Genomic DNA, 25,628 nt, shown 5'->3' on the forward strand with positions numbered 1-25,628 from the left:
AGCTGACACAGGCACCGTATCCAGACCACATGAACAAATTTTATTAATAATTTTTTAAACATTAAAAGATCAGACTCGGGAGAAAAAAAACCAAACAATAATACATGAGGAAAAGGGTGTAAAAATACCGATTTCTGTATCCCAGCGCTCCCCCGCCGCCCCTCGCCAGCACAGGATGGGGGGCTAAGACAAGCCCCGCCCTGGCAAAGGGGCACCACAAAGCCAAATCTGCACGAAACCCCCTCCACGGGGGCACCCAAACCCAAACCGTGACACCCAAAGCACGGGGCTGAAGGGGGGAGAGGTGCGAGTCTGCCCCCATCCACCCCAAGGGCCATCCCAGCTTGGGATGCAGCTGAACACACATCAGAACAGTTCCTTCCCAGCTAAAAAGAAATTAAACTCGAGGAGGAAGGCAGGGAGCTCTGCCTCGTTCAAGGTTAGCTGGAGAAGGGTGTCACAGGCACTGTGTGACTCCGTGTCTTCAGCTGCCCCAACCTGGAGCCGGGAGCCAAACCAAAATCCCTTTTCCCCTCCCTCTCCTGGTTTCAAGCCACTGAGAAGACTCAGCCTCCACTGATCCCTTCTCCCGCTCTCCGTGCCCAGGGCTGGCACCTGCAGGATCCTCATGGAAACAAGGGATGTGCCCTGGGGGGGACCAGGGGAAATAAATCCCCCCCCACATCCCCCCTGCTCCCAGATTTTCCTTTGTGTCACGTTATCCTGGCTCTCAGGAAGCCCCAGCCGTTATGAGGACAAAATACAGTGTCATGTGAGTGTAATAAACCAAAAGTACAGTTTCTGTTCTTAAAATTAACGACATCAACTACATGCACGTTACAAAACCCTCCCAAAACAGCAGATAATCAAATTCTTCGTAGCAAAGGCCAAGAGAAGAGAGAGAGTAAAATCAAAAACCTGCTTCCCCTCATCTTCCTGCTACAGACAGAGTGAGGGGAGGAAGAGACAAACACCCAGAAGGTCCTGGAGGGAGGAATATTTGCCTCAGAGAATGTCTTCCCCCATCTCCCCACACCCTAAAACAAGACAGGGAAAACGAATCATCCAAACCATAGCTCAGCTGAAGCTGAAAAAAAACCCTCTCCTCATCAGGAGTGTCGGCATCACAGAGCTCACATGGTACCCCCAAAAAGTGCATTTTTAGAGAAAAAAAAAAAATAAAATAAAAGAAGGTTGGGGAGATGAGGGCAGAGGAAGCGAGAGGGAGGCAGCCCAGGAAGGGCTGGATTTCCTGGGAATGGGCTGGATTTCCTGGGAAAAGGGTTAATTTCCCCGGAAAGCATTCTGTGCAGCCGAGGAGGCCACCCCAGCTGCTGCGTTCTGGAAGCTCCTGTTGGTGAGGATGCCTTGGGAAAACTCCTCCTGGGCCCTTTGGAAGCTGGCTCCTGTGCGCCGATACAGGGAGTGCACCTGGCAACGAGAGGGGAGGCAAAGAGTGAGGGAAATCCGCGTGTGGCTCTGGGAGTGCTGCACATTCCTTGCTTTTCCTTGCCTAACCAGCTCCCTGACAGCTGGACAGCATGGGCTGGAGCCAGTGGCTTCATGGATGCTGCAGATTTCAGGAAAAAAATCCTTCATTTGCTGAAAAATGTGGAGCTCTCAGCAAAATGGCTGGTTTCAGATCCAAACTCCCCATCCTGTGATGGCTCAGAATTAACCCAGTATTTACTGAAGGGCAGGGCCTGAAGGTGCCAACAGCATCAGACAAAAGCAGTAGAAAAGAAGGAAGTACCATTAAACAAGGATGAGTCCAGCCTGTCTGTGCCTTCCCCCAAGCTCCATTTCTGCCATTCCTGCAGAAATCCAGCCCTGCTGTTGTCAGGCAGGAGGGTGGCTTTAGGAACCAGTGGGAACCAGCAGGCTTCGAAAAGCCCCCCCACACTGTAGGAGCAGTGACTGAAAATCCCTGGATGCTGAACAGAGACACAGCCACCTCTGGGCAGGACAAAGGGCAATGGTTTTAAACTGCCAGAGGGCAGGGTTAGATGGGATATCAGGAAAAAAATCCTTTGCTGTGAGGGTGGGGAGGCCCTGGCACAGGGTGCCCAGAGAAGCTGTGGCTGTCTCTGCATCCCTGGAAATGTTCCAGGTCAGGGTGGACACTGGGGCTTGGAGCAACCTGGGATAGCAGAAAGCGTCCCTGCCTTTTGCAGGGGGTAAGATGAGCTCTAAAGCCCCTTCCCAAATAATTTCATGATTCTATGACTCCAAAGGGAAGCTACTTCCCACTTCAAGAATGCCCAAGAAATTTGGCATTGATGCAGGAAGCACAAGTAAAAACACTTTAATTAAAACCTCTTGTCCCACCAGCGCCCTGATCCCATCATAATTTCCAGCTGGGTGAAAGGAGGCATCAAACCCAGGACCCCTGGGAGCAGCCTGAGCTCTGCCAGCCCTCGAGGCACTCACCTGCTTGAGGAGGAAGAGGGAGAGGACGGCGCAGAGCGTGAAGAAGGCGGCCACCACCATCATGATCACCCCCACGGCCACGTGGCTGCGCACCTCCGACAGCGCCGCGATCCAGCCGCTGCCAGGGAGAGGAGAGCGGGCTGAGCATGGGCAGAATTCCAGCACAGCTGGAGCTCAGGAGGCACAGGGCACCCACAGGTGCTTCAGGGAAAGGTTACAGGGCAGTACAGAATCAAACAGGAACCTGGAGCTCATCCAGGCCCTTGTTTTGGGGATGGAGTTTGCATTAGCGTTTTTAGAGGAGGATTGTGATCATCCCACCCACATTCCAGCCCTGTGCCCTCCCCTCAGGCAGCAAAATCAATACCCTTGGCGCCAACTGCGACTTCCATGGGCACCTTCTCAAAATTCAACCAAGTGGGGTAAAGATAGGCTGGAACAGCTAAATTGGAAGAGATCAGCTGGCAGGTCTGGAGCCTGGGCCTGAGTGTCACCCTGGCAGGGATGTAAGGGTTGGGAGTGAGAGGAAGAGGAAAGGATGGATGTAGGTGGTGAAACCCTGGCACAGGGTGGCTGCTCCATGCCTGGAAATTTCCCAGGCCATGCTGGACACAACACAAGATAGCAGAAGGTGTCCTTGCCCATGGATGAGATGAGCCTTAAGTTCCCTTCCAACCCAAACCATTCTGTGATTCCACAATTCTAAGTTACACACACTGGGAGTTGTTGAAAGGAAGGGGCAAGGAAGAATTCAAAGAGTCACCAGCACTTGGCTGTGGCTGAAAATACCAAGACACCTCACTCAGAACACCTTCCTGGGTGCTGGAGAAAGGAACCTTTCCAACTGCTCCACTCAACCGTGTGCCAGCAGGAGGGAGCGGGTCCCATCCCATGTGTGGCACAGGGAAGTGGAAAGCGCTGCAGCCGAAAATATCCGCGCTGTCTGGCAGGAGGAAACGGAGCAGAAAGCTCCAGGCAGCCTCTCCAAGCCAGACTAAACCCCCTCCCTGTCCCCTGTGACTCAGGGAGGCTGGGGACAGCTCTGCCCATGAGCCCTTCTGCAGAAAATAGACAGCAGTTCCCACTGGAGGCTTCCCCTGGGGAGCAGCACCACGGGCTGCTGACCTTTTCCCTGCGCTCCATAGTTCCTGAATGGGAGCTGCAGCCCAGGCAGCAAGGCAAAAGGAAAGGCTGTGCTCTCCCTGCAGGGCACAGCTGCTGACACTGAGGCTGCTGGACCCGCTCCAGAAGCCCAGGCTCACCCTTCTGGACAATGTCACTGAGAGAGGGTGAGGCTAAAAGCCTCTCTGATTGTCTCAACCCACCAACCACATGCTCCAGAGAGATTCAGGAAGGGTTTGGGGATGGAGTCAGGGTGGTAGCAGCAGTATCAGGCTGAGCAGCACCCAGATTTCAGGTCAGAGATCCCTCAGCCCCACACTGCTGCCAGGGAAGGCTCCAGTTTGAACAAGGCAGAGCTGGTTCACACCAGAGGAGCAAATATGATCTGTACTGAGCAAGGGAGAAGGCAGCAGAAGAATTCTCACAGAATGTTTTGGGTTGGAAGGGGCCTCAGAACTCATCTCATTCCACTCATCTGCCATGGGCAGAGACACCTTCCACTGTCCAGGGTGCTCCAAGACCCAGTGTCCAACCTGGCCTTGGACACTCCCGAGGAGCCAGGGGCAGCCACAGCTGTGCCAGGGCCTCAGCACCCTCCCAGGGAAGGATTTCTGCTCCATATCCAGTAATTCACATATTCCCCTTCTCACACTCCTTCACATGCTGGGATTAGGATGGGATGAGCAGAGGAGGGAGGCAGCCCAGCTGGGACCTGCCGAGGCTGTGCGTGGGCTGGGAGAGGAAAACCACAGCAGGAAGAACAGGCAGCTGTGAGAACCAGGGCCCAGAGCTCCTGCCAGTCACAGCCCTGGTGAGAAAAGGGACCAGGCAGCAAAGCCAAGCCTACCTGTCTCCCCAGCCAGGAATTCCAACAGCCTGGATGATGTAGATTGCTATTTGGCAGAAGAAGATGAAAAAGAAGACGAAGAAGCTGAAGGAGCTGTCAGACCTGCGGGAGAGATGGCAAGAGGAGTGAAACCCGTGATCCCTGCTCTGAGAGGAGAGGAACAGCTTCAGTGAACTCCTTTCTCCAGGGAAGAGCTGCTGAGGGGAGGTGATGTGGGCAGGAATTTGGGCACCCAAATGCAAATCCAGCTCTCTGCACAAGATGAGGTGAAGGCAGCTCCCTCAACAAACGCAGCGTGTTTGACATCAGTGTACCAAACAGTGTCTCAGAAATTAATAAAGTGAATAAAAAATGGATTAAAAGCGCCCTATGTCTGCCTAGGCTTGGATTTCAGGGTGAAAAAGGATCACCATAATTAAGTTCTATCAGACAGATCTAATATGTTCAGTTACACTGTGGTTTGGGTTTATCTAATGATGCAAAGAGGTGGAAAAATCCTGCGGGCAATACACGATGGGAACAGATAAACTCCAAGCTCCTCCCACTAAGAGACACCAAAAAAAGAAAAAAAAAGTACTTGCCTGAAAGCCTTGTAAATTGGTCGGTACCAACAGAGAAAGGCACAAGGGGTGAATAAAATTAACCACAGAATGGAGAGACCAAAGTCCACTCCTCTGCTGCCTTCGACTGTGAACCACGCCAGGCAGGCGAGCAGGTTTAGGAGCAGGGTGATGGAATGCACTGGTTGGGGTGGCAGAGAGAGAAAAAAAACATCAGCAAGCTCCTGGAAACTCCAAAGTATCCCTAATGTTTCACTGAACACACTGAGAGCTGTGAGAGCTGCAGAAATTATGGTGACTTTGGGTCATCTAATTTCCCTGCACCCTTGGAAGGGAGACAGAGCTCGACCTAAGAAGCTCCACTGACCCTGCTGCTCACAGCCAAATCTTAAATAGTTGTTCAAGCCTCCATTAAACAATTAAAATCCTGTTATGAATGAGCTATTCCCAAAGCATAAACTCGGGGTTCATCACATGTACCTTCATAGGAAGGGAGATAAATGTGATTTTACCCTTGCAGACAATATCAACAGCATTTACAGTGTGACAGAGCCTGGCTTTTCAAACAGAACCTCCTCCAAAAGAATTCTGACTGCAGTTCAAGCCATTACTTACACATCCACAAGTAGTACAGCATCTTGCATATCCTCTGGTAGTCAGCTGGGATGTCTGCAGAAAAATCCTGGTAGAAGCAGGGCTTGATGGGACACCTCTTGGGGAGAGGTGGCCAGTTGTTCTGCCTCGCTGTGCAAGGGAGGAAGGAACAGCTCTTCACTTGCTCTTCTCTCCTTCAAAGACCAATTCCCACCCCAGAATTTCCAAGCAGCCATTCAGTGACTGTTTAATTCATGAATTAAAACATTGGCAGAGCCCAGGGGTTGGGTAGTTCCTACATCTGGGCAGGCAGCACAGCAGGGATGAGATAAACTGCTGGCAGAGCAGAGGTTTTCCCTTGAGGGAGGCAGAATTCCCCTGCACTGGCCAAAGGGCCATCCCAGCCACTATCACTCAGCCCTGCAAGCCCAGATTCAGCCACTTCAAACCAAGATTAGGGGGAAAATACTGGGTTCCTGTGGCTAAGAGAGCCTTGAGGCTGAGAAAAAGAGCTTTGCTGCTCCCAGAGAGAAGCCTCAGCGTGGCAGTGCCACTCACCAGCTCTGGCACGGGTACAGATCAGTGCTTGAGAACTTTAGGTGGAGAAATGCAGCTGCTTGAGGGCAGGCACCCACCAGAGCTGGCCTCCAGCATCCCACCCCTGAGCTGCCTTCCCATCTTGGGAGCTGTGGGATGCCAGGCACTGTCCCAGAAGGGCTGCCACAGGGAGTTTTCCTGAAATCCTGGCAAAGCAAGCGATCCAGGCTGACCTGGGCAGGTGTCAGTACTCACGGTCGATGCTGGCTGCATGGCTCTGCAGTTCCCTTTCCTTCTTCTCCAGCTCAGCTGCTTTCCTCTCTAGCTCTGCCTGCTGCTGGAGCAGCCCTGCCTGTGCTGCTGCAGCCACAGCCTGGGAGGGGACAGAGATCAGAGAGGTCAGCCCTGCCCTGGGCTGGGCTGTGAGGTGATCCTGGCAGTCAGGTACTTGCATGTATTCTCCTGGCACTGAGTGTGTCTGACCAGACACCAGAACTAAGCTAAAAGCATTAACAGGACACAATCCAGAACTTCCAGAGAGAAGCCAGAGCCAACAGCACATGAGGCAAAACAAGCTCTGCCACCAGAGGGACAGGGAAAGAGATGTAAGAAAATCTGTATGCGTGTATTCCCTATAAAGATCTGCCTTGGAAATGCAAGTCAAAAAGATCACCTGCAGCTTCCCAGCCACCACCCCAGGGAATCCTGTGCTCCCAGAGGTCCTGGGAGCTCGAGGAGGCTGGGAGGGCAGCAGAGAGGGGCTGTACCTGTGGTGTGGGCTCCACAGATGTCTGCAGCACTGCTGGCTGCGAGTGGCCCGAGGGCTGCACCGCCGGTGTCGTCCGCGCCGCATTTGTCTGCAAGAGACCAGGGAAAAACATGGCAGGAGAAACACAGCTCTGGGTGAATTGTTTAAACCCCAAATCTCACCTTCCTGCCCTCCTTCTCCCACCTGGTTCATGGCAGCAGCCAGGGAATGAGGCTTTGCCAGCCATTCCTCAGTGGCACTGCCAGGGCAGCTCAGCTCCCAGCACAGGGAGCAAAGAAATCCTGCTGTGTCCTGCCACAAACCATCTTCTCCTTCACAACTCATGGGGCTCCCCTGGGCTCAGCAGCCAGCTGGAGAGGAGCTGTTCCATGTGAGGGGACAGCTCCAGCTGGGAGCTCATTACTGCTCCAGACAACTGCCCACTCCTGCATGCCATGAGCCACACCCACGGGGAACTCAGCCAGGAATTCCTCTTTTTTTGAGCTGCACCTATCAAGGGAACTTCTACACCACTAAAACCATCACAGAGCACAAAGCCATGTGGCACATACCAGCTGGGAGCTCTCAGAGAAGGGGTTGAATTCATCCAAGCCACTTTGGCTGGTGTTAGTGAGCTGTGTCACCGAGGGGTCCTGGAGGGAGAGAGCACAAGGATAAATCAGCATTGGATATGGAGTGTCATCATTGATTTCACTTTGGAAAAGGCCTTTAAGAACATCAGCTCCATCTTATCCATGCTCCCTGCTTTCCATCTGCTTGTTAGCTGGGAATTTCAAGAGGTGAAACATCCCTGCCACAGGGAGATGGCCCTGGTTGGCATGGAATTTAAATACCCAAGGAGATGACCACCAGCAAGGCAAGACTTGTGAGCAGAAATAATCTCCTGTTCAACCAAGAGGGATGTTTGAACAACCACAGTGTGCTTTTGGCACAGGAATACTTTGTGCAGGCTACTTCTGCTCACCCACAGCGAGTTATTCCTAATTTCCAGGGATTTGGACTCATCCAGCCTGGCTGTTGCTGAGCCTCACAAAGCAAGCATGATGAGATTCCAGATACAAAACCAGATTCTAGATACAGCTGATCCTGACTGAGAGATTCCAGCAAGCTAAAATGCCACTGACTGCTCTGGAAAAGTGAAAATTGAAAAAATTGAAAATTGACTCAGGCAAATTGAGCTGGAGGTGTGACACCAATTATTTTAGGAGGTTTTAATGCTGCTGGCATAACAGCTCTCACTTCCACTCACAGCACCTCCCACTCGTCTCCATCAACTCGTCTGATGTTTAAAAACAGGCTCTCTGCACCTCAGAACACCTCTCTCCCTTCACCTGCAATGCACACAGTTGCTTTTATCTCCTCTTTTCTACCCACTCCTTTCCATGCAGAGATTCCTCTTGGGCAGCCAGATGTTGCCTCTGGAGCACTCCTCTCCCCAGTTATTCCAGAAACAGAAAAGTTCCCTTTTTGAACTTGGAAATCTTTCTGCCTATCAACCTGCTTGCAAGGTGTGGGAAAATTAAATTAGAAAATTAAAAGGTGGCTTCTTCTCCCTCCCTCCCTCAGCACCTCGTGTGTCCAGACCAGCCTAATTTGGTGCTTCACGGGGTGAGAAGGAAGAGAGGCTGTGCCGGGTGTGCGGCTGCAGGGGCTGAGGGAGACAGGGTATGGAGGAAAATCCCTCTGGAGCCATTCCCAGGGTTCTAGCGCAGCCTTCTGCCGAGCAGGATCCTCACAGAGCAGTTAATGAGTAACTCCACAGCTCCTGCACGGCAGGCACTCCCCACCAACAGGTCGCACTCGTTTGTGAATCACCCCGGGCTGAGGCATCGCAGATTCTCAGATGCTGCTCGGGGAAGTTCAACTCCCCAGTGAGGAAGGGCTGCAAAAAGTAGGAAGAAGCAGCAGGACTGTCACACTGGAGATAAAACATGCTTTTATTTCACTCCTGACTCCTCTGGAAGCTTCAGCTGTGCAGAGATAAGAGCTGTCAGCACAAGTTCACACTTCCCCCTCGCAGCTGCACATCAGCATAAACTCTTTAGTCCGGAGCACACGAGCCCCAACTGGACTAAAGTCCAGCACAAAACCACTGCACAAGGAAGAGAAATTCCCTTCAAGGTGTGGGAAGTGGAAAGTGAAAGCTGAAAAACCCTCTGGAGAGCCTGGGTGCCCAGGCTGGGAATAAGGAGAAATGTGACAGTACCACCATAAAACACACATTTTACTTCTTTTGGCTTCTTTGCACCCAAAAGAAAGCTGGAGGCTCTCCACGGGCAGGGAGAGCAGCACTGTGGCTTCAGCTGCACCACAGTTGGATTCCCAAGGTAGAGAAGCTCTCATTTTACTGCACAGTTTAAAAAAAAAAAAAAGTCACTTAATTAGGCTGTAAGGCCAAGGCCCAGCAGCTTTTGCTATTGTGCAAGCATGTCTAAAATAGGAACCCAAAGAGCAGGGAATTTGCAACAAAGCTGAAGTGTTTGGACACGTGCCTGGGCAGGGCAGGAAGGAAAGCAGAGGGTGATACACGGGCAGCAGCCTCTGTGGTGAGCCTGGAGCAGGCAGTGAGGGATGAGCGAGCACCAGGCATGCACAGATCAGCAAGGAGCTGCCCACAAATTCATGCTTTCCTGTTATTTTCTGCCAGCTGCACAGCAAAGGACAGCTGACCCTCTTGAAACAAACCTTGGGAAGGATCAGGGATTGAATTCAGAACCCCTTGGAGCCACAATAAGTGTGCCCAGCCACAAAGCTCGTGCTCACAGATTGATCCTGCAGGATGCCATGAGCAGATTCCCTTTTGTTGCTCTTCCAACCATCACTTCCTCAAGTGCCAGGGATGTGTGATGCTGTTTTTCATGGCTTCACATGCCCCCAGCACAGAACAACTCCACATCTCGACCAAACTGCACTGCCACAAATATTAAAACTATTTTCAAATGCAGCTTAATGCAAATACAAAGTTGCTGTCACAGTGCTGAAGAGGTTTGGGTGAGGAATTCTGTTTTTCCTTTGCTTTCTGTTCCCACAGATTAAAGAAGCAAAATGAGAGGCCTCTCTAGATGAGATCAAGAAAAAAGAGCTCAGCCTAGAATCACCTGGAACTTAGCACAGTTGTCAAAATATCACAGTATTGCCCCAAATATAACCAGTCCTGCACACTCAGAGTGCTGCCACTACCTGGAAGATGCACTGAGAGAAATCCTGAAGATTTCATTATTGATATTTCTGGAGAGGATGGAAGTTTCCAGCCCTGCCTGAAGCTTGAATCAAAGTTTTGGAGGCAGCTGCTACTTCCAGCAGGTTACTAGATAAAGGAAGGAAGTTAATCATCTCTCATTAACTGGTTACAATAAGTAACAGAGCAGCCAGAGATATTTTTAACAGGACCAAAGCAGCTTATTTTACACACAGCTTAACAAACATCAAGAACAAAGTCTCCTGAAAAGGCAGAGATCCGTCAGGATTTGAGGAGGATGAAAAACTGAACAGGGAGCTCCAGCAAGGAGGGACAACCCTGGTGCTGTGGCAAGAGAGATCCTTGGGCTGAGGAGGTTTCTGCTCCCTCCTGAGCATCTGGAAGGCAGTGTCAGTGGGACACTGTCACCCCAGCACAGAGCAAACACCTGGATCCAGCCCCTGGCAGGGAACAGGCTGTCCCACAGGCTGGGATTCCATTTCAAAACCAGACCAACGAGGCTTCGAGGTTCCAGGAAGCAGCAGTCAAAAATTCCTCTCAACCAGCTGCTGGGGAAGTTTTCTTGAAAAAATAAAAAAAGGTAAGACAAAAACTTGCAGTCCCAAGAGGAGGATACAGAACCTCTCACAAGGACCAGAGGAGCTGCAAAGAGCTGGTGGGACATGTGTTAATCCTCCTTAAGAAGTGAGCCTGACGTGGGAGTTACTGGCTGGAAATCACCTTCAACCTCTTTTTGTTTGTACAGTGAATAAAGTGTGAGCACAGCCCTGTCAGATACCAGGACAGCTTGAATGTGCACAAAGCAGCTGAAGGGAGATGACAAGAAAGATGGAGATGAACTTTTTACAGGTGATGGGACAACAGAGAATGGCTTCAAACTGACAGAGATTAGATTGGATATTAGGAGATTCTTCCCTGTGAGGGAGGGCAGGCCCTGGCACAGGGTGCCCAGAGAAGCTGTGGCTGTCCCTGGACCCCTGGAAGTGTCCAAGGCCAGGCTGGACAGAACTTGGAGCCACCTGGGATGGAGGAAGGTGTCCCTGCCATGGCAGGGAAAGGCACTGGATGAACTTAAATTTCCCTTCCAACACAAACTGTTCTGTGATTCTAGGAATATTTGCTTTTTCAGAGCCAAAGCAACAAATCCCATGTCCATGAACAGCAGTATATTCCACTCCCTCGAAAGAATATCAGAGAACCACAATCATCCCCACTCTTCCCATTCCTGAGAGCCACAAGACCATGTTAAAATGAAAGTGAGGAAGAAGAGAAAGCATTTTTTCTCTCCGATTCCTCAAAAGACTCAGCTTCATCAGCAAACAATTTCTGTTTGGCTCAGCCCTGAAATCCAAGGTCAAGAAAACATTCCTTCCTGTGGGTGACATCCCAGCCAAGCAGCGGAGGTGAGGCTGAGCTCCCAGACAGGAGCCAAAGGCCATACACTGAATTTCACACCAGAGGCTGTTCCAGGCCAGCTCCCTGCACAAATGACCCCAGTTTTCAGAGGTTAATCCCAGAGAGGAGAAACCCAGCAAGCAGAGACCAAGTCCTCAGTGACCTTAACAGGAATGCCCTGCTTTGAGCTACACGAAATCCACAGCTTTGCCTTTCGGAACTCACTTTTAAGCGCCTTAAAAAGACACCCAGAGAGACCCAGCGGACAACCAGATCACCACGCAGCACGGCCAGGAGAGCTCCAGGGATGGAGCATTTTTAATAAGACCTCAGCATGGGCATTCCCAGCTGTTGTGCATCCCGAGAGGCAGCAAAGTGCCTGGCGAGGTGAGGAGGGGAGGCTGTGCCCGGCACCGAGGGTGGTGAGGAGCAGTGGGGACAGAGCGGGAGGGACCCGGGGGGTCACAGCGCTCGGGGGTGTCCTGCGAGAGGGGGACACGGACGGGGTACGGGAGCCCCGGCCCCGTACCGGGATCGGGATACACAGAAGGGAGAGGCGGCCTGAGCCCCGGCCAGGCGGGGATGCAGGAAGGGAGCGGGAGCCCCGGTCCGCTCCGGGTCTCGGGCAGGGGGTCCCGGCCGCCCTCAGGGCCGGGGGTCGCGGCCGCCTCACGCCCCCGGTCCCGCCCCCTCCCTCTGATTGGCCGAGGCGCGCAGGAGCGGCTCTGCCATTGGCCAGCGGCGCTTCACTCAGTGCCACGTCCCGGTGTGCGGGGCACGGGGGCCCGGCCGGGCCGGGCCGCACCAAGGGGGAGCCGCCCGCCCTGAGCGCCCACCTGGAAGGGGTTGATGTCCACCGGGTCGGCGAACGGGTTGGTGTCGAAGCCCGACATGGGCGCGGTCCGCTCCTGCTCCGCTCCCGCCGCCGCCGCTCCTGGCGCTTCCGGGGCACCCGCGTGACCGGGAGCCGCGTGACGTCACGGCGGCGCGTACAGCTCGCGCGGGGTTAACCCGGTGGGCGTGGCCGCGTGACGTCACAGCGGCGCTTATAGACGGCGGGGGGGTGGGGTGGGGGAGGGGTGGGGGAAGGGAGGGGGGCAGGCCCTGCCCGGCCGAGCCATGGCGGAGATCCGGGGTGAGCGGGGCACGGGGCACCCACCGGGGCCGCGGGGACGGGGACCCCCCCAACGGGACTCCCCCAGGGAGACGGGGCGGGGGGCCCGTGACTCGTGTCCCCAGCCCGAGCACCCTGAAATCACCGTGTGATGCTTGAAAATCGTCCCCCCAGTGTCCCCTCCCAAGCTCCCGGTCCTCTCCCTGCCTGACACCCTCTGCCCCGGGGATGTTGAAGGATTTCAGGGTGTTCTTGCTGTGCCCCGCTAACACTTGGCTTCCCTCCCGCAGTGTTCCCCCTCTCCTGCGTGGTGCAGAACTATTCCTGGGGGAAAGTGGGCCTGGAGAGCGAGGTGGCCAAGCTGGTGGCCAGTGGGGACCCCCTGGTCCAGATCCAGCCTGACCAGCCCTACGCTGAGGTGAGTGTGTCTGTGTGTCCATTCTGTCCGTGTCTCCGTCTCGTCTGTGTGTCCATCTGTGTGTTCACCCCACCCTGCGGCTCTCACCATGCTGTGCGGTGCTGTCCCGTGTCCCCAGCTGTCCCGTGTCCCCAGCTGTCCCGTGTCCCCTGGGGAGGGGGAGCATGGAGCTTGGAGGGAAGCCCGGCGTGACTCAGCCCCCGAGGGAGCTGCCGGGGCTCACCTCTGGAAAAGCCCAAGTCATCCATCACCCGCTCAGGGTGTTGCTGTGTGTTGTGTCCCGCAGCTGTGGATGGGAGCACACCCCCGGGGCGATGCCCTCATCCGGGATAACCGCATCCCCCAAAAAACCCTGGGCCAGTGGATCGCCGACAACCCCGCCTGCCTGGGGGCCAAGGTGAAGGATGCCTTCCAGGGACAGCTGCCCTTCCTGTTCAAGGTGCTGTCGGTCAACACCGCCCTGTCCGTCCAGGCGCACCCCAACAAGGTAGGGGGAGCCCCGGGTGGGCAGCCCAGCCGGACCCCGTGTCCCTGTGGAGGTCACCCAGCTCCTCTCCCCTCTCTGCAGGAGCTGGCAGCAAAGCTCCACGCCCAGTTCCCTGAGCACTATCCCGATGCCAACCACAAGCCCGAGATGGCCATCGCCCTCACCCCCTTTGAGGGCATGTGTGGCTTCCGGCCTGTGGAGGAGATTGTCTCCTTCCTCCAGAGTAAGGATGGTGCAGGGTCAGACCCTGAGTGGGGATGGTGGCTGTTCTCCCTTGGGATGGGTTTTGGGGTGGGGATGGTGCTCCCTTGGGATGGAGTTCAAGGTGGGGATGTGGCCATGCTCCCTTGGGTTAGGGTTTGGGGTGTGCATAGGGGTTGTTCTCCCATGGGATGGAGTTTAGGGTGAGGGCAGTGCTCCCCAGGGATGGGATTTGGTGTGGGGATGGTGACTGTGCTCCCCTGGGCTGGGGGTGCTGGTTCTGCCTGGGGCTGTTCTCCTTGGGCTGGGGGTGCTGGTTCTGCTTGGAGCTGTTCTCCCCTGCCTGGGGGACTGGCTCTGACTGGGGCTGGCCCCACAGCTGTCCCCGAGCTTCGGGCACTGATCGGGGAGGTGGCAGCGGAGCAGCTGGAGCGCAGCGGGAGCGATGACCCCCGCGGGGTCTCGGCCGCCCTCCGCGTGTGCTTCACCCGCCTCATGAAGAGCGAGAAGAAGTTCTTCGTGGACCAGCTGAACATGCTGGTGAAGAGGATTTCCCAGGAAGGTGGGTCACCCCAAACCAGTTTGGGGGGCTGTGTTTAGGGGAGAGGGCACCCCCAGCCCTCTCCCCATGCTGGGTCTGTCTCCTCCTGTGCAGCGGCAGAAGGGAAGGACACGTCGGGGAGCAATGGGGACCTGCTGCTGCGGCTGCACTCCCAGTACCCCGGGGACATTGGCTGCTTCACTATTTATTTCCTGAACCTGGTGAGGCTGGAGCCAGGGGAGGCCATGTTCCTGGGAGCCAACGAGCCCCACGCGTACCTGCATGGAGGTGAGTATGGGAGGGGCTCTCTCCTACCCCAGCATCCTGCAAGGAAGGGCTGTGGGGACAGCAGGAAGGGCTGGGGTGGGCTGACAGCACTGCCTCGTCCCTGCAGACTGCGTGGAGATCATGGCGTGCTCGGATAACACGGTGCGTGCCGGGCTCACCCCCAAATTCATCGATGTGCTCACCCTGTGTGAGATGCTCAACTACACACCAGCACCCAGCAGCTCCAAGATCTTCCCTGCAGCGCAGAGCCAGCTCGATCCCCACGTCTACCTCTATGACCCACCCGTGCCAGACTTCACCATCATGAGGATAGAGGTGAGCAGTGACAGATCTGTGCTGGGGACACACAGCCCCAGTGCTGGCTGGGGCTCGCTCAGCTTTGTGATCAGTGTCCTGGCAAGGAGGGAGGGATGCTTGGGAATAATTGGATGTTGGTCTCTATCCCTCCCCCATTTCCTCTGCCTGGAGCTGGTTCACCTTCTCCAGCAGCTCTGGGCAGAGGCAGAACCAGGAAGAGGTTCTTGGGCTTGGAGTGGGAATGGGGACAACCCCCTTTCCACTGAGGGAGACTTCACCCAGAGTGGCATTTCCCTTGGCAGATCCCCGCCTCCATCAAGCTGTACCTCATCTCTGCCATGGACTCTGCCAGCATCTTGTTGGTGATCCAAGGGACAGCCGTGGGCACCTCCACAGCCGCAGCCTCCGAGATGTCCCTGCAGCGTGGCTCCGTGATCTTCATCTCAGCCAATGAGAGCATCTCCCTCCACCTCTCCTCACCTGGGATGCTGCTCTTCCGAGCCTGCTGCCTCCTCTGAGCACGACCTGGGACACTTCCTCCACGACACTCCATGTTTGAGTAGATAGAAACTGCTGTGGGCAAAGTCTTCTCGCTTGAAAGTTTTCCCCTCTGCCTATTAAATCCCCAAACCAGCCCTGATGTATAGAAAGAGCAATCCACGCCTTGGATGTGGCTGAGGCTTTCTGCTGCTTCTGGTGGGCTCTTCCCAAGCCTGGCTGATGGCAGCCAGTGGCTGGAAAAGGGGGCTGCATGGGGGGGGTGATGGAGCAGAGCTGCTGTGAATAAAGAGGTGGCTTTGTCCCTGGTGGAGGGAGCAGGAGGATAGAGGGGGCCAGAGAGGCTGGGAACAGCTCCAGCATTTTCCCAACACGGGTTGTGACACCTCCCCCGCCTTGCTCCTCAGGCACAGGAAAGGAGTAAAATGTGATGAGGGAAAACAGGAGCCCCCCTCACCAGCAGCAGCACTTGTGAGTAATGAGATCCAGTTTATTGAGTGCTCCCTTTTACAGGAAAAATACAAAAACAAACAAACACGTCCCCCACCCAATCAGTTCATGCCTCTTGACATGAAATATTTAAATAAGGTTTCTGTAGTATAAGAAGCTGATTGTCCTCTATGTCATAGAGCAGGACCATGGTTTAAGGCAGCATTTATGGTTTGCAGCAGGGAGGCTCTCCAGTCCCTCAAATCCAAGCCCTGTGTGGAGCTGGGACAGGGGCCTGGGCTGTGCCTCGCCTGCATCAAAGCAGCGTTGAGGAGAATGGGAATAAGCCATTAGCTCCAACCCCAAAAACTCCCAAATCCTTCCCTTTATACCCCTGTGGAGGTGCCAGGCTCTGCCTGTTCTCCCTTCCCACCCCAGCCAAGTGCCAGGTCCCATCCAGGCCACCAAAATGTCACTGTGCCACCTCCCCCCAATATTGCTGAGTGTAAGGAGAAGTCTTTTGGGGTCAGTTGGTCTCTGCCACGAGCAGCATCATTCAGTCCTTGTGTCACTGTCCTGGCGTGGGACACGGACACCCACCAGCCATCCCACGGGACAAAAAAAGTGCTGGATTTTGACCTGTTCTTGTGCAGCTACTGGATCACACAGGAGAGATTTTCTCCAAAGCAACAGGGGCAAGAAGAGGAGGCAGCAGGTTTGGGGGGGATGAGATCCAGGTCTTCATCATCGGGGACCTCGTCGAGGTGGTACCCATCCTGCAGCAGCTGCCGGCTCAGGTCCTGGGTCACCTGCTGCAGGGGGACAAAGCAGGGCTCTGCGGGATGGACACACAGCCATGCTCTGTGGGGTGATGCTTCCAGCCCCCAGGCAGAGCCTCCAGGGGTCAGGGGAATGGGGAGCCCGTGGGGACCCCACAGTGCCAGAGTCAAAGCCCCACACTTGCCTCGGCGGAGGAGTATCCTGAGGAATACCTGGATCCTGGTTCCCCGTCACTAAGGGGAAAAAGAAACAGAGCTGGCCAGGAAATGGGGTCTTTAGGATGCAGATAAGGGGAATTTGGGAGGGAAAAGGAGCTGCAAAGTGCAGCCCCAAGGGACGTTTGAAATCTGGCATAACAGGAGCATTTCACTGCTCTGATGTGCCCACAACCATCAGGGATGTTCTACAAAGGACAAGGAAAATCAACCCCCCAAAAAAGCCATCTGGGAGCACCCCCACGCTCAAAACCTTGGGATATTTACCCAAAATCCAGGGATATTCACCTGTCTGAGTCAAGGGAGACCAGGTTCTCATCAGCTGTCTGGCTGAGCGCCGTGTAGCCCTTGTTGAACTTCACAGACCTGTCAGAAAACAGAGCAGTGAGACCAGCACAGATGTTTCATGTGGAAACACATCCATGGAGCTGACAGGCTGAGGAGCCAGGGCAAGAATCCCACTCCTTCCAACCCAGGCACTGTCCAGGGCCACCACCAGCTAAACCCCAGGGTACCCAAATAAATCCATACCACTACATCATTCCCAAAATAAAGAGTAAAGCAGTCTATTTTATTATCCTGGATGTCCCTGGTCAAACACAGCCAGCAGAATAAGGTCCCAAACTCTTATTTTTAATCCTCTGAATTCCTCAGTCTCCCCAAGAGAAGTGAAAACTACGTATTGAAAATAGGAAGAGGGGATCAGACCTTTTAGGAGTTGGTTTCAGGGCAGTGGGTGCCCCCAGCAGCCCCTGCCTTCGCAGCGCTGCCTTTGCCAGCTCCCGCTGCCTCTCTGAAAGCCAAGCACAGGGACAGGAGGAAAATTCCCAAGTGTTCCCAAAATTCCCAAGTGCCCCCAAAGAAAAGGAAGAAACCTTAAAGGGTTTCCTCTTTTGGGGAATGGGTGAGGAGGGTGTTGCAGTGCAGTGCTTTCCACAGGCATCTCTATGGGTTTTTAATAGGGTTTTATAAAGGTTTTATCCCACCAAGGAATAAAAGGGCTTTTGGTAACTCCAGCTCTGGGAGAGGTGGAAATGACACCTGAAATCCTGGCAGAGTCCACCAAGCATCACTTACTCAGCTTGGCCTGAATGGAGGGAGGTTTGCTCATGATGTACGGGCCCCTTTTCTCCACCACATCTGTCCCTTTGTTCAGCCTCTTCTTTTCAGCCCAAATCAGCTAAAAAAAAAAGGTGGAAGAAGCATTTAGCATCTCTCCATGGGGATGGAATAAAGCAGAGTCACCTTGGAAAATCTGGAGTTCCTGGGAGCTCAAGGTCAGAAGGGAAATCTGTCCCCAGGTTGGCTGGGGAGGGACAGCTCCTCCTCCCCAGCCCAGAAGGAGGGAGAGAAAAGGAATGAGCAGATCTGTTAGCAGACAAAAAGATTATTTGGGAATGGTGATGTTAATTAAAAGTCATCATCAGTTCTTGTGCAAGCCTGGCTGCAGCAATACTTGGGGAAAGGTGGTGGAGGGGATTTACTGAGAGGTAAATCAAACACAAATGTAAGGATTATATATTTTAATTTTAGGGTTTCAGCCTTTGAAGTTTCTCCCTTTATCCAGTTATTGTCAAGTGAAACCAACACGCCTAAGGAAGGGAAAGGGGGAGGAAAAAACCTCCACAAACACAAGAAGTAATGAAGAAAGTAGAGGGGAAATCAGAGAGAATTGGAACAGGAGGGAAGTGGAATTAAAGGAGCAAGGCAGAGGACTTGGGATGGTGATTGGAGAGCACAGGCAGGATTAGCCTCAGTGTCTTAAGCCGGAATTAGCAGGACAGAGTTTCATCATGGGAATAACCAGGCAGGCAGTGGCCACCTAGATTCCTCTGGATGTGCCATACTCCTTCCTAGCCAGCTGATACACCTGTGTGTATTTATATTTATATTTATGCACTGTGTACAGTACTGTGCCTCCATGTCTACAACTCTGAAAGATGAACTCTCCCACTGTATTGCTCCTATACTGCCCCACACACACACCCCCCATACTGCCCCATGGATATACCCCAGCTCCAAAACTCCATGCACAAACCCCACACTGCCCCATGGACATATCCCAGCCCCATAACCCCTGTGCACACATCCCATACTGCCCATGGATATACCCCAGCCCCATAACCCCTGTGCACACAACCCATACTACCCAATAACCCCATGCACAAACCCCATACTGCCCCATGGATATACTCCAGCCCTATAACCCCTGTGCCCCATACTGCCCCATAACTCCTGTACACACACCCCACACTGCCCCACAAGCATACTCCGCCCCATAACCCCTATGCACAAACCCCACACTGCCCCATAGACATACCCCAGCCCTATAACCCCTGTGCACACATCCCATACTGCCCCATAACTCCTGTACACACATCCCACACTGCCCCACAAGCATACTCAGCCCCATAACCCCTATGCACAAACCCCACACTGCCCCATGGCCATACCCCAGCCCCATAACCCCTGTGCACACACCCCATACAGATACCCCATGCGGTCCCATACCCACGATGCACGTACCCCACACAGCCCCCCATACCCCACACCCCCGTACATCGCACGTACCCCCGGGCCCCGCCGGCCGCCGGCTCCGCTCGCAGGGGGACCAGAACCGGGACCGGGACCTGCCCCGGCTCCGCCGCCGCCCGTCGCCATAGCCGCCCTGGCCCCGCCCCCCGGCCCGCCCGCCAATAGCAGCGCGGAACCGCCGGGGCTCAGCCAATGGGAGGCGAGGAAAGGGCGCGCCCCTGTGCCACGCATGCGGGGTAGGACCGGGCAGCGGGCAGTGGGGCACCGGGGACCCGGGCAGCGGGACCGGGACAGCGGGACCTGCCCTGCGCGGCTCTTGCCGTGAACCCACTGTGCAGAAACAAATCCCTGCTTTCCCAGAAAATGCCCCTCTTCCAGGAGGAAAATAACAACAGCATTAAGGTATTTCCCTTCTTCTCCTACCCACTTTTGTTGGTTTTTTTTTTTCTTTCCCAAACCCTTACCCAGAGCTGAGTGGAAAATAGGGACAATATCTATCCCAGAAGAGATCCCCTTTCCAGTCAGGACATGACCCTTGGAAAAACAGGAGCCTCCAACCCACGTCTGAGGCTCTGGACATCATCCCAGGGAAATGCCTCCTCCCCAAAACTGTGCATACAGGAACCACGTTCTCCAAACTGCTCCTTCTCTTCCCCTCCCAGAGCCAGGTGCTTGGGAAGGCTCTGGACACGGGCTTTGCAGAAAAAGTAACAATTTACAAGCTCCTAAGAGCACATTTATGATTTATTCCTTCTTCTTCCCTACAAAAGCAACAGGAAATAACCACACGAGGCACTGGAGCCACATCAGTCAAACCAGTTTTTCCTTTATTAGGCCCAGCTCCACAGTACTTCCATGGTGACTCAATAAAGGAAGTTATTTCAGGTCAGATTTAAAGTTTGTCTCTCCAGGTGACCGTGTACAATCAGGTAGCATCAGTAAAACACTTGAATAATGCACCTGGAATAGAAAAGAACAGGGGAATAAAACCAACCCAAAACATTAAAGAAGCAGCCTAGAATCTCCACAAAGTTTCCATGAAGTCCCAAACGAGTTATTTCCATCCCTTTTACCTTCAAAGCCTTGTTTAACCACCCTCAGCTCAAAAATGCAGGTAGTGCATTCCCAGCACAGCTGATTCAGGACCCCTGGCACCAAGACATTGTATCCCAGGGCAAGGAGAAGGAAAAGGGATTTAAAAGATCCAGAATCCAGCACTATTTGCAGCAGTCTGACACACAGTATCTCTATTCTAAGCATAATATTTAAAAAAAGAATATGACACTGGCCATCTCCTGAGGAAACTGAGCTAAGAGGCTTCAGTTCCATGAGGATTTTTATTTAGGGCTTTATTTTAGTCTGTGATGAGAGCACACTAGGTCTGGCCTATGCTGTCTTTGCCAGGGGGTTTGGGGTACAGGAGTCCCATGCCAAGAGTCTGGGAAGCAATCAAACCTTACCAACAAGGTTTATGCTTTGTCCAGGCCCAGTTCCTCTGGAGTGGAGATTCCAAGTTCACTCAAAGTTGGTCTAAGCTCCTGGATAACGTAAGGATAGATATCCTTGTGGGGTCCTGCCTTGTCCTGAAAAAACCAAAAAACAATCCCAGAAAAGAAAAAATGAGGTTACTTCAACACACACATCTCCAAAGCCTCCTGGCCTCTAGGGCTGAAATACAAGTCCTGGCTTCTTTTAACTCCCTGGTGAGGCTGGATTCAGGTTTCAAGGAGCTGGTCTCAGGTGTTTTCCATAAGAGCTTCCCGAGTTACTTCTCTCAGTACCTCAAGAAGCCAGGAAGTTTCACACTCATCACTGCTTCTGGCAGCAGGAAAGTGTGGCTTCCCTTTGCAGCAGGAAAAAACAAGGAAAAACTGCCCTGCTGCCAGGCTCCAGCAATGGGAACAGAGCAGCCCCACCCACCTTTACAACTTCTAGGATGCGGACAGCGCTGGCAAAGTCGTTTAACCGTCTGCAGGCCCTCAGAGCCGCGTCGATGATTTTGGGCTCTGGGACCAGGTCGTAGCCCACCAGTGTGTTTATGCCTATGGAGACAAAGAAACACCAAGAACTTGGAATCAGCTTGTCCTGCTCTCAAAAGAAACCTATTGCTGCCTGCTCCCTTGCTCTCCTACAGAAAAACCATAATTGGTTTGGGAAAACCATCCAGGTGCTGGTGGAATGATCCCTCTGGCTGCAATTATCTGCTTGTGCAATCACATTTTTAAGGCCTAGTTGGGGAAGTTTAATAAAACTTGGCAGCTCCACAGCAAACAACTGGAGACAGCCAGACAAAAAAATCTGCAGGGAGTTATGGCCAAGCCATTAGCCAAAGTCCAAAGAAAAAGGAGCTCAACAATAGAGCTCAAACACACCTTCTTCAGAGCAAATGTTACTCTCCCTCCCATTCAGGTGTTAAAATCATGGAATGGTTTGGGTTGGAAGGGACCTCATAGATCATCTAGCCTACCATTCTGTCATGGGCAGGACACCTTCCACTAGACCAGGTTACTCCAAGCCCTGTCCAACCCGGTTTTAGACACTTCCAGAGATGGGGAGTCCACAAAACGCCAACTCAAGTTGTTACTTCTGGTCACAACACTTCTGTTCACTCCCTGTTCTTTAACATACCTTTCCTGAGCTCCCAGGCATCGATATCTGGCTTGTTGAAATATGTCACCCAGCGAGCATCGAATTCTTCATCTGATTCTTGTGACCCGTGAGAGTAGCAGCGGGCAGGCAGCACAGCTGAACCCAGAAAAAAAAGGAACACACTTGGAGCAAAAGGAAGATAACATTACTTGAGTCCTGACCAAGGGGCTAGAAGCCACAAAATATGGATTTCCCTTGTTACAGTCATGCTGCATCATTCCTGGATGAGCTCTGGGTGGATGGTTATTAAATATTAGAGTTTATGTTGTGGCAAAGTTTTTACTTTTTTTCCATACAAGTGTTCCCAGAGCAGGAAAAAGACACACAAAACCCAACTCTGGATACCAATCCTTAAGAGGTTTTCTGGCATTCCTTTTTCTGTAAAATACAGGAATTCTCCCTCTTCCCACAGTGAGAGTGAGAAGCTTTAACATGTGCAACCTTCACCAACAAAATTCCATGCAGCTCCTGCAGAGGCTCTCAAGAGCAAAGGGATGAGAGATATTCCTTCCAACAGAAGGGCTGGAGGAGGAAAAAAAATTGATCACTCTGTGTCTATCCAAGAGAAAACTCCTGGATCTCAAACTCTTGGATCATTTGGTAACTAATCACAAAAGCAGATTGTATGCTAAGGCACAAATTACTCTGATATGATCATTAATTAGTTTCTTCACTCAGCACTATCACAAATTGCTGATTTTTTGGATGAACTTGTCTTTTTTTCACTCCACAAAGGTTGGAACAGTTTTCCAATGGAACTAAACTAAAGGACCACAAGCCTGGTGCTTCCTTTCCCCACTCTCACTCCACTAATATTTGCAGAGAGGTCACACACCAGATACGACCTTGGAGCTCAAAGCCCTGCTTCACAGAAGTCAAATTTAGCTCCTGAGTTTTTCTTTCTTAACCCAGCATGAACCACTCACAGTGATCAACTTCAGGGTTTTAAACAAAAGAAAACAAAATAAACCAAAACCAAAACCAGAACTGAGTTGTATTTTTGCTGATATACTTCTCTTTGGTCTCATTAATGACAACCCAATTAGCAAGCAATTTGCTTTTTGAACAAAATTTTACCTGGTTCAACATTTCAGCTGCAATGCTGGGTTTATGCAATGCAAGCACGAAAATAGCTTTATTTATTTTAGTTATGGAAAAGTAAACATCAGGTCAAGACAGAATTAAAATGCCCCTCCTTTCCCAGCTCCAAAGCAGAGCTTTTTGACCCTGCTTTCTGCAACAAATCACCTGCACAGTGGAGTTCAGAGCAAGAGCAGGGTTCTTAAATGCTCCTGCTGCCAGGATACTGCTGAAAACCCTTCAGGAGAATCCTTATTTTTCCTAAACAACAACAACAAAATTCCTACAGAGAAACAGCAAATCTCAGCTGGAGAAAAGCCTAAACTGAAGAGCTCAAATACCATCTTTAAGTCAAAATTTAAAGTCTCCCCTCACCAAAATAATTTCCTGGATCCAAGAGGCAAACACAAACCACAAGAATTCAAACTCTGGGTTTCCAGGGTGTGTTTCCCAATTGCTGCTGTGTTTCTTTTCCACGTGAATGGATCTGGAGGTTGGACTGTGAGCGTCCCTCTGCCCTGAGTTTCAGCGGGGTCCATCAAGGTCACTGTCACACATGTGACGTGTGTGTGACAGCCAAGCCACGCCAACCTATCCAGGCAGAGATTCCCAACTCAAGGAAGAACCAAAGGCCAACTACCTCTACTTTAAAGTGAACTCAACAGGCATTAGGAGCCTGGGAAGCATAAAATCACCTAGTATGACACAAACACATATTAAAGCTTCTCTGTGAGAGCCAGAATTGGTCTATTTTCTCAGGTACAGCACAGGAGAAAAACACACGTGAAGAAAAACATTAATTTACTGAAAATCTGAGAAGGAGGAGCCCCAGGGATTCTGCAGGGAAGGGTTTGCAGCAACAGAACCCCCCTGCAGCAGTGTTAAGTGGGGTGTTTGTAGCACAAGACCCTGGAAAGGAAGAACACAGAGCCTAGTGGAAAAGAAGCCCACGAGCAGCCAGCGTTCAGCAGCTCAAAGACTTTTAGTGGATTTAAAATAACAAAAGACTACGGGTGTTGAGCAGCATCTAAGAAATCCTGCGCTTATTGTTTAAAAACACGAAGCTCCAGGCTCCCTAAGGCAGCTGTTTAACTCACACGTGCCACAGCAGAGCCACACACAAGTCTCCGAGCATTATTAGTGTCTGTTAATTAGGTATTAATTGCGATGCAGGAGTTAATTAGCTATTAATTGCGATGCAGAGGCAGTGTATTCTCTGCAGTCTTCCAGCCCTGCCACTCTGGCCACCATCACACCACGCTGCCTGGGGCTGGTCCTCCTCCTCTCGCTATTAACTGTGGCGTTAATAAGGCGTTAATATAATAAATAAAACTAATTGGGATGTTAATTAGAGGAGTGCGGGGTGGCGCGGAGCTAGCGCGGACCGGGGGTGGCAGCGGAGGTCACCGCCGCCCTCCATCAATGTCACCTTGGCGGGGGCACAGCGGAAGAGCCGCCGCCCCCCCGCTGCAGCCCCCGGGAGGTGCCCGGAGCCCCCTGAGGCGCTGCCGGCGGGGAGGTCCCGGTGGCGGCGGGAGCGGCGGGGGCGGCCCGCGCTAGGCCGCGGGGTCACCGCAAGGACACGCCGGGCCCCGCCGCCTCACGCCCCGCCGGGCCGGGAGCCCGGGCGCGAACCGCGGCGGGATCGCGGCGGGAGGGATGGAGACGAGGGGCCGTTCTCACCTGCTGGGCCGGCGGGCCGGCGGACGGCGGCGCGGAGGCCGGAGACGGCGCAGCGGCGGAGGAGAGAAGCGCTGGCGGCCAGCATGGCGGCGAGCTGTGAAGGAGAAGATAGCACCGGGGGCGCGCCGCTGGCTCCCGCACCGCACCGGGAGGGAGGGACGGAGGTGAGGGACGGCGGTGAGGGCCGGGGGGGGCCGCAGAGGCGGGTACGGCGGCGCGGCGGGGATGCACCGGGAGGGCGGGAGGCCACGGGGACGGGCTGGGGGCGCGGCGGGGCGGGGCCGCCGCCATGTTGGGGCGGGGCCGGGCGCCATTTTGTGCGTGAGGGGAGCGGGTGCGCGGGTGAGTCGCCTCGCCAAGCAATTCCTCGAGAGTGTTCGGGCTTATTTTTGAGGGCTTTGGTGTCGGTTTGGAGTGGTTCAGGTTCAGTTTGGAGGGGTTTGGGCTGCTTCTGTACAGCTCCAGTACAGCCTCCCCGTCCCTGTCAATGGACACCCGCCCGCTCGGTCCCTGTGAGGGGAATGGGCTCAGACCGGCTCAGCTGCCGCGTCCTCCACTCCTCAGTTCAGAAAGTGTCCCTGTCCCCACACTGTGGGCTCCTACCCTCAGCCACCATCGCACCGATAGTGGCACGAAATCGCGCTGAAACTCGTCCCTGGGGCTATGCCTCAGCAGTGCCGTACAAAATCACCGTGTCCCTGCTTTCATCATGCTGCTTTAAATGTTTTTGTTACGGTCATTTTTTATTATTTATTTATTTTATTTTAAAATTATTTTCTCTCGCAGGAAATCATCAGCCCACAGCAAGGGGGGTAAAATCCCTGGTGTGCTCCTTTGGTGATGGGAAACTACCTGCCTTTGAAATCAATTAAACATGTCTTACAAATTAACAAAATAAGGAGAAACAAGTGATTTTTATTCTTTTTTTCCTTGCTCAGAGAAATGTGAGGTGGCAGCAGT

General features: G+C 53.1%; 4 protein-coding genes across 4 annotated transcripts; 1 reads left to right on the forward strand and 3 right to left on the reverse strand.

Moving 5' to 3' along the window:
- Positions 1-714: 714 nt before the first annotated feature.
- Positions 715-12,437, reverse strand: SCAMP2 (secretory carrier membrane protein 2). Its single transcript, XM_033070764.1, has 9 exons — positions 12,290-12,437; positions 7,411-7,491; positions 6,858-6,947; positions 6,346-6,463; positions 5,575-5,703; positions 4,981-5,140; positions 4,400-4,501; positions 2,431-2,548; positions 715-1,431 (listed from the first exon to the last, which is right to left on the reverse strand). The coding sequence occupies exons 1-9, from the start codon at positions 12,344-12,346 to the stop codon at positions 1,285-1,287; spliced, it is 1,002 nt and encodes a 333-aa protein (XP_032926655.1). The 5' UTR covers positions 12,347-12,437; the 3' UTR covers positions 715-1,284.
- A 95-nt stretch (positions 12,438-12,532) lies between these two features.
- Positions 12,533-15,466, forward strand: MPI (mannose phosphate isomerase). The gene is made up of 8 exons (XM_033070763.2): positions 12,533-12,588; positions 12,858-12,985; positions 13,272-13,472; positions 13,554-13,695; positions 14,053-14,235; positions 14,329-14,502; positions 14,609-14,817; positions 15,102-15,466. The coding sequence occupies exons 1-8, from the start codon at positions 12,573-12,575 to the stop codon at positions 15,315-15,317; spliced, it is 1,269 nt and encodes a 422-aa protein (XP_032926654.1). The 5' UTR covers positions 12,533-12,572; the 3' UTR covers positions 15,318-15,466.
- A 300-nt stretch (positions 15,467-15,766) lies between these two features.
- FAM219B (family with sequence similarity 219 member B) lies at positions 15,767-19,382 on the reverse strand. Its single transcript, XM_033070765.1, has 6 exons — positions 19,293-19,382; positions 17,799-17,901; positions 17,430-17,514; positions 17,010-17,087; positions 16,691-16,739; positions 15,767-16,538 (listed from the first exon to the last, which is right to left on the reverse strand). The coding sequence occupies exons 1-6, from the start codon at positions 19,380-19,382 to the stop codon at positions 16,380-16,382; spliced, it is 564 nt and encodes a 187-aa protein (XP_032926656.1). The 3' UTR covers positions 15,767-16,379.
- A 680-nt stretch (positions 19,383-20,062) lies between these two features.
- Positions 20,063-24,914, reverse strand: LOC117002218 (cytochrome c oxidase subunit 5A, mitochondrial). Its single transcript, XM_033071106.2, has 5 exons — positions 24,669-24,914; positions 21,885-22,001; positions 21,177-21,298; positions 20,717-20,839; positions 20,063-20,216 (listed from the first exon to the last, which is right to left on the reverse strand). The coding sequence occupies exons 1-4, from the start codon at positions 24,751-24,753 to the stop codon at positions 20,726-20,728; spliced, it is 438 nt and encodes a 145-aa protein (XP_032926997.1). The 5' UTR covers positions 24,754-24,914; the 3' UTR covers positions 20,063-20,216; positions 20,717-20,725.
- Between the last annotated feature and the right edge of the window lie 714 nt (positions 24,915-25,628).

The sequence above is a fragment of the Catharus ustulatus genome, chromosome 12 (assembly GCF_009819885.2).
Source record: "Catharus ustulatus isolate bCatUst1 chromosome 12, bCatUst1.pri.v2, whole genome shotgun sequence".
NCBI lineage: Eukaryota > Metazoa > Chordata > Aves > Passeriformes > Turdidae > Catharus > Catharus ustulatus.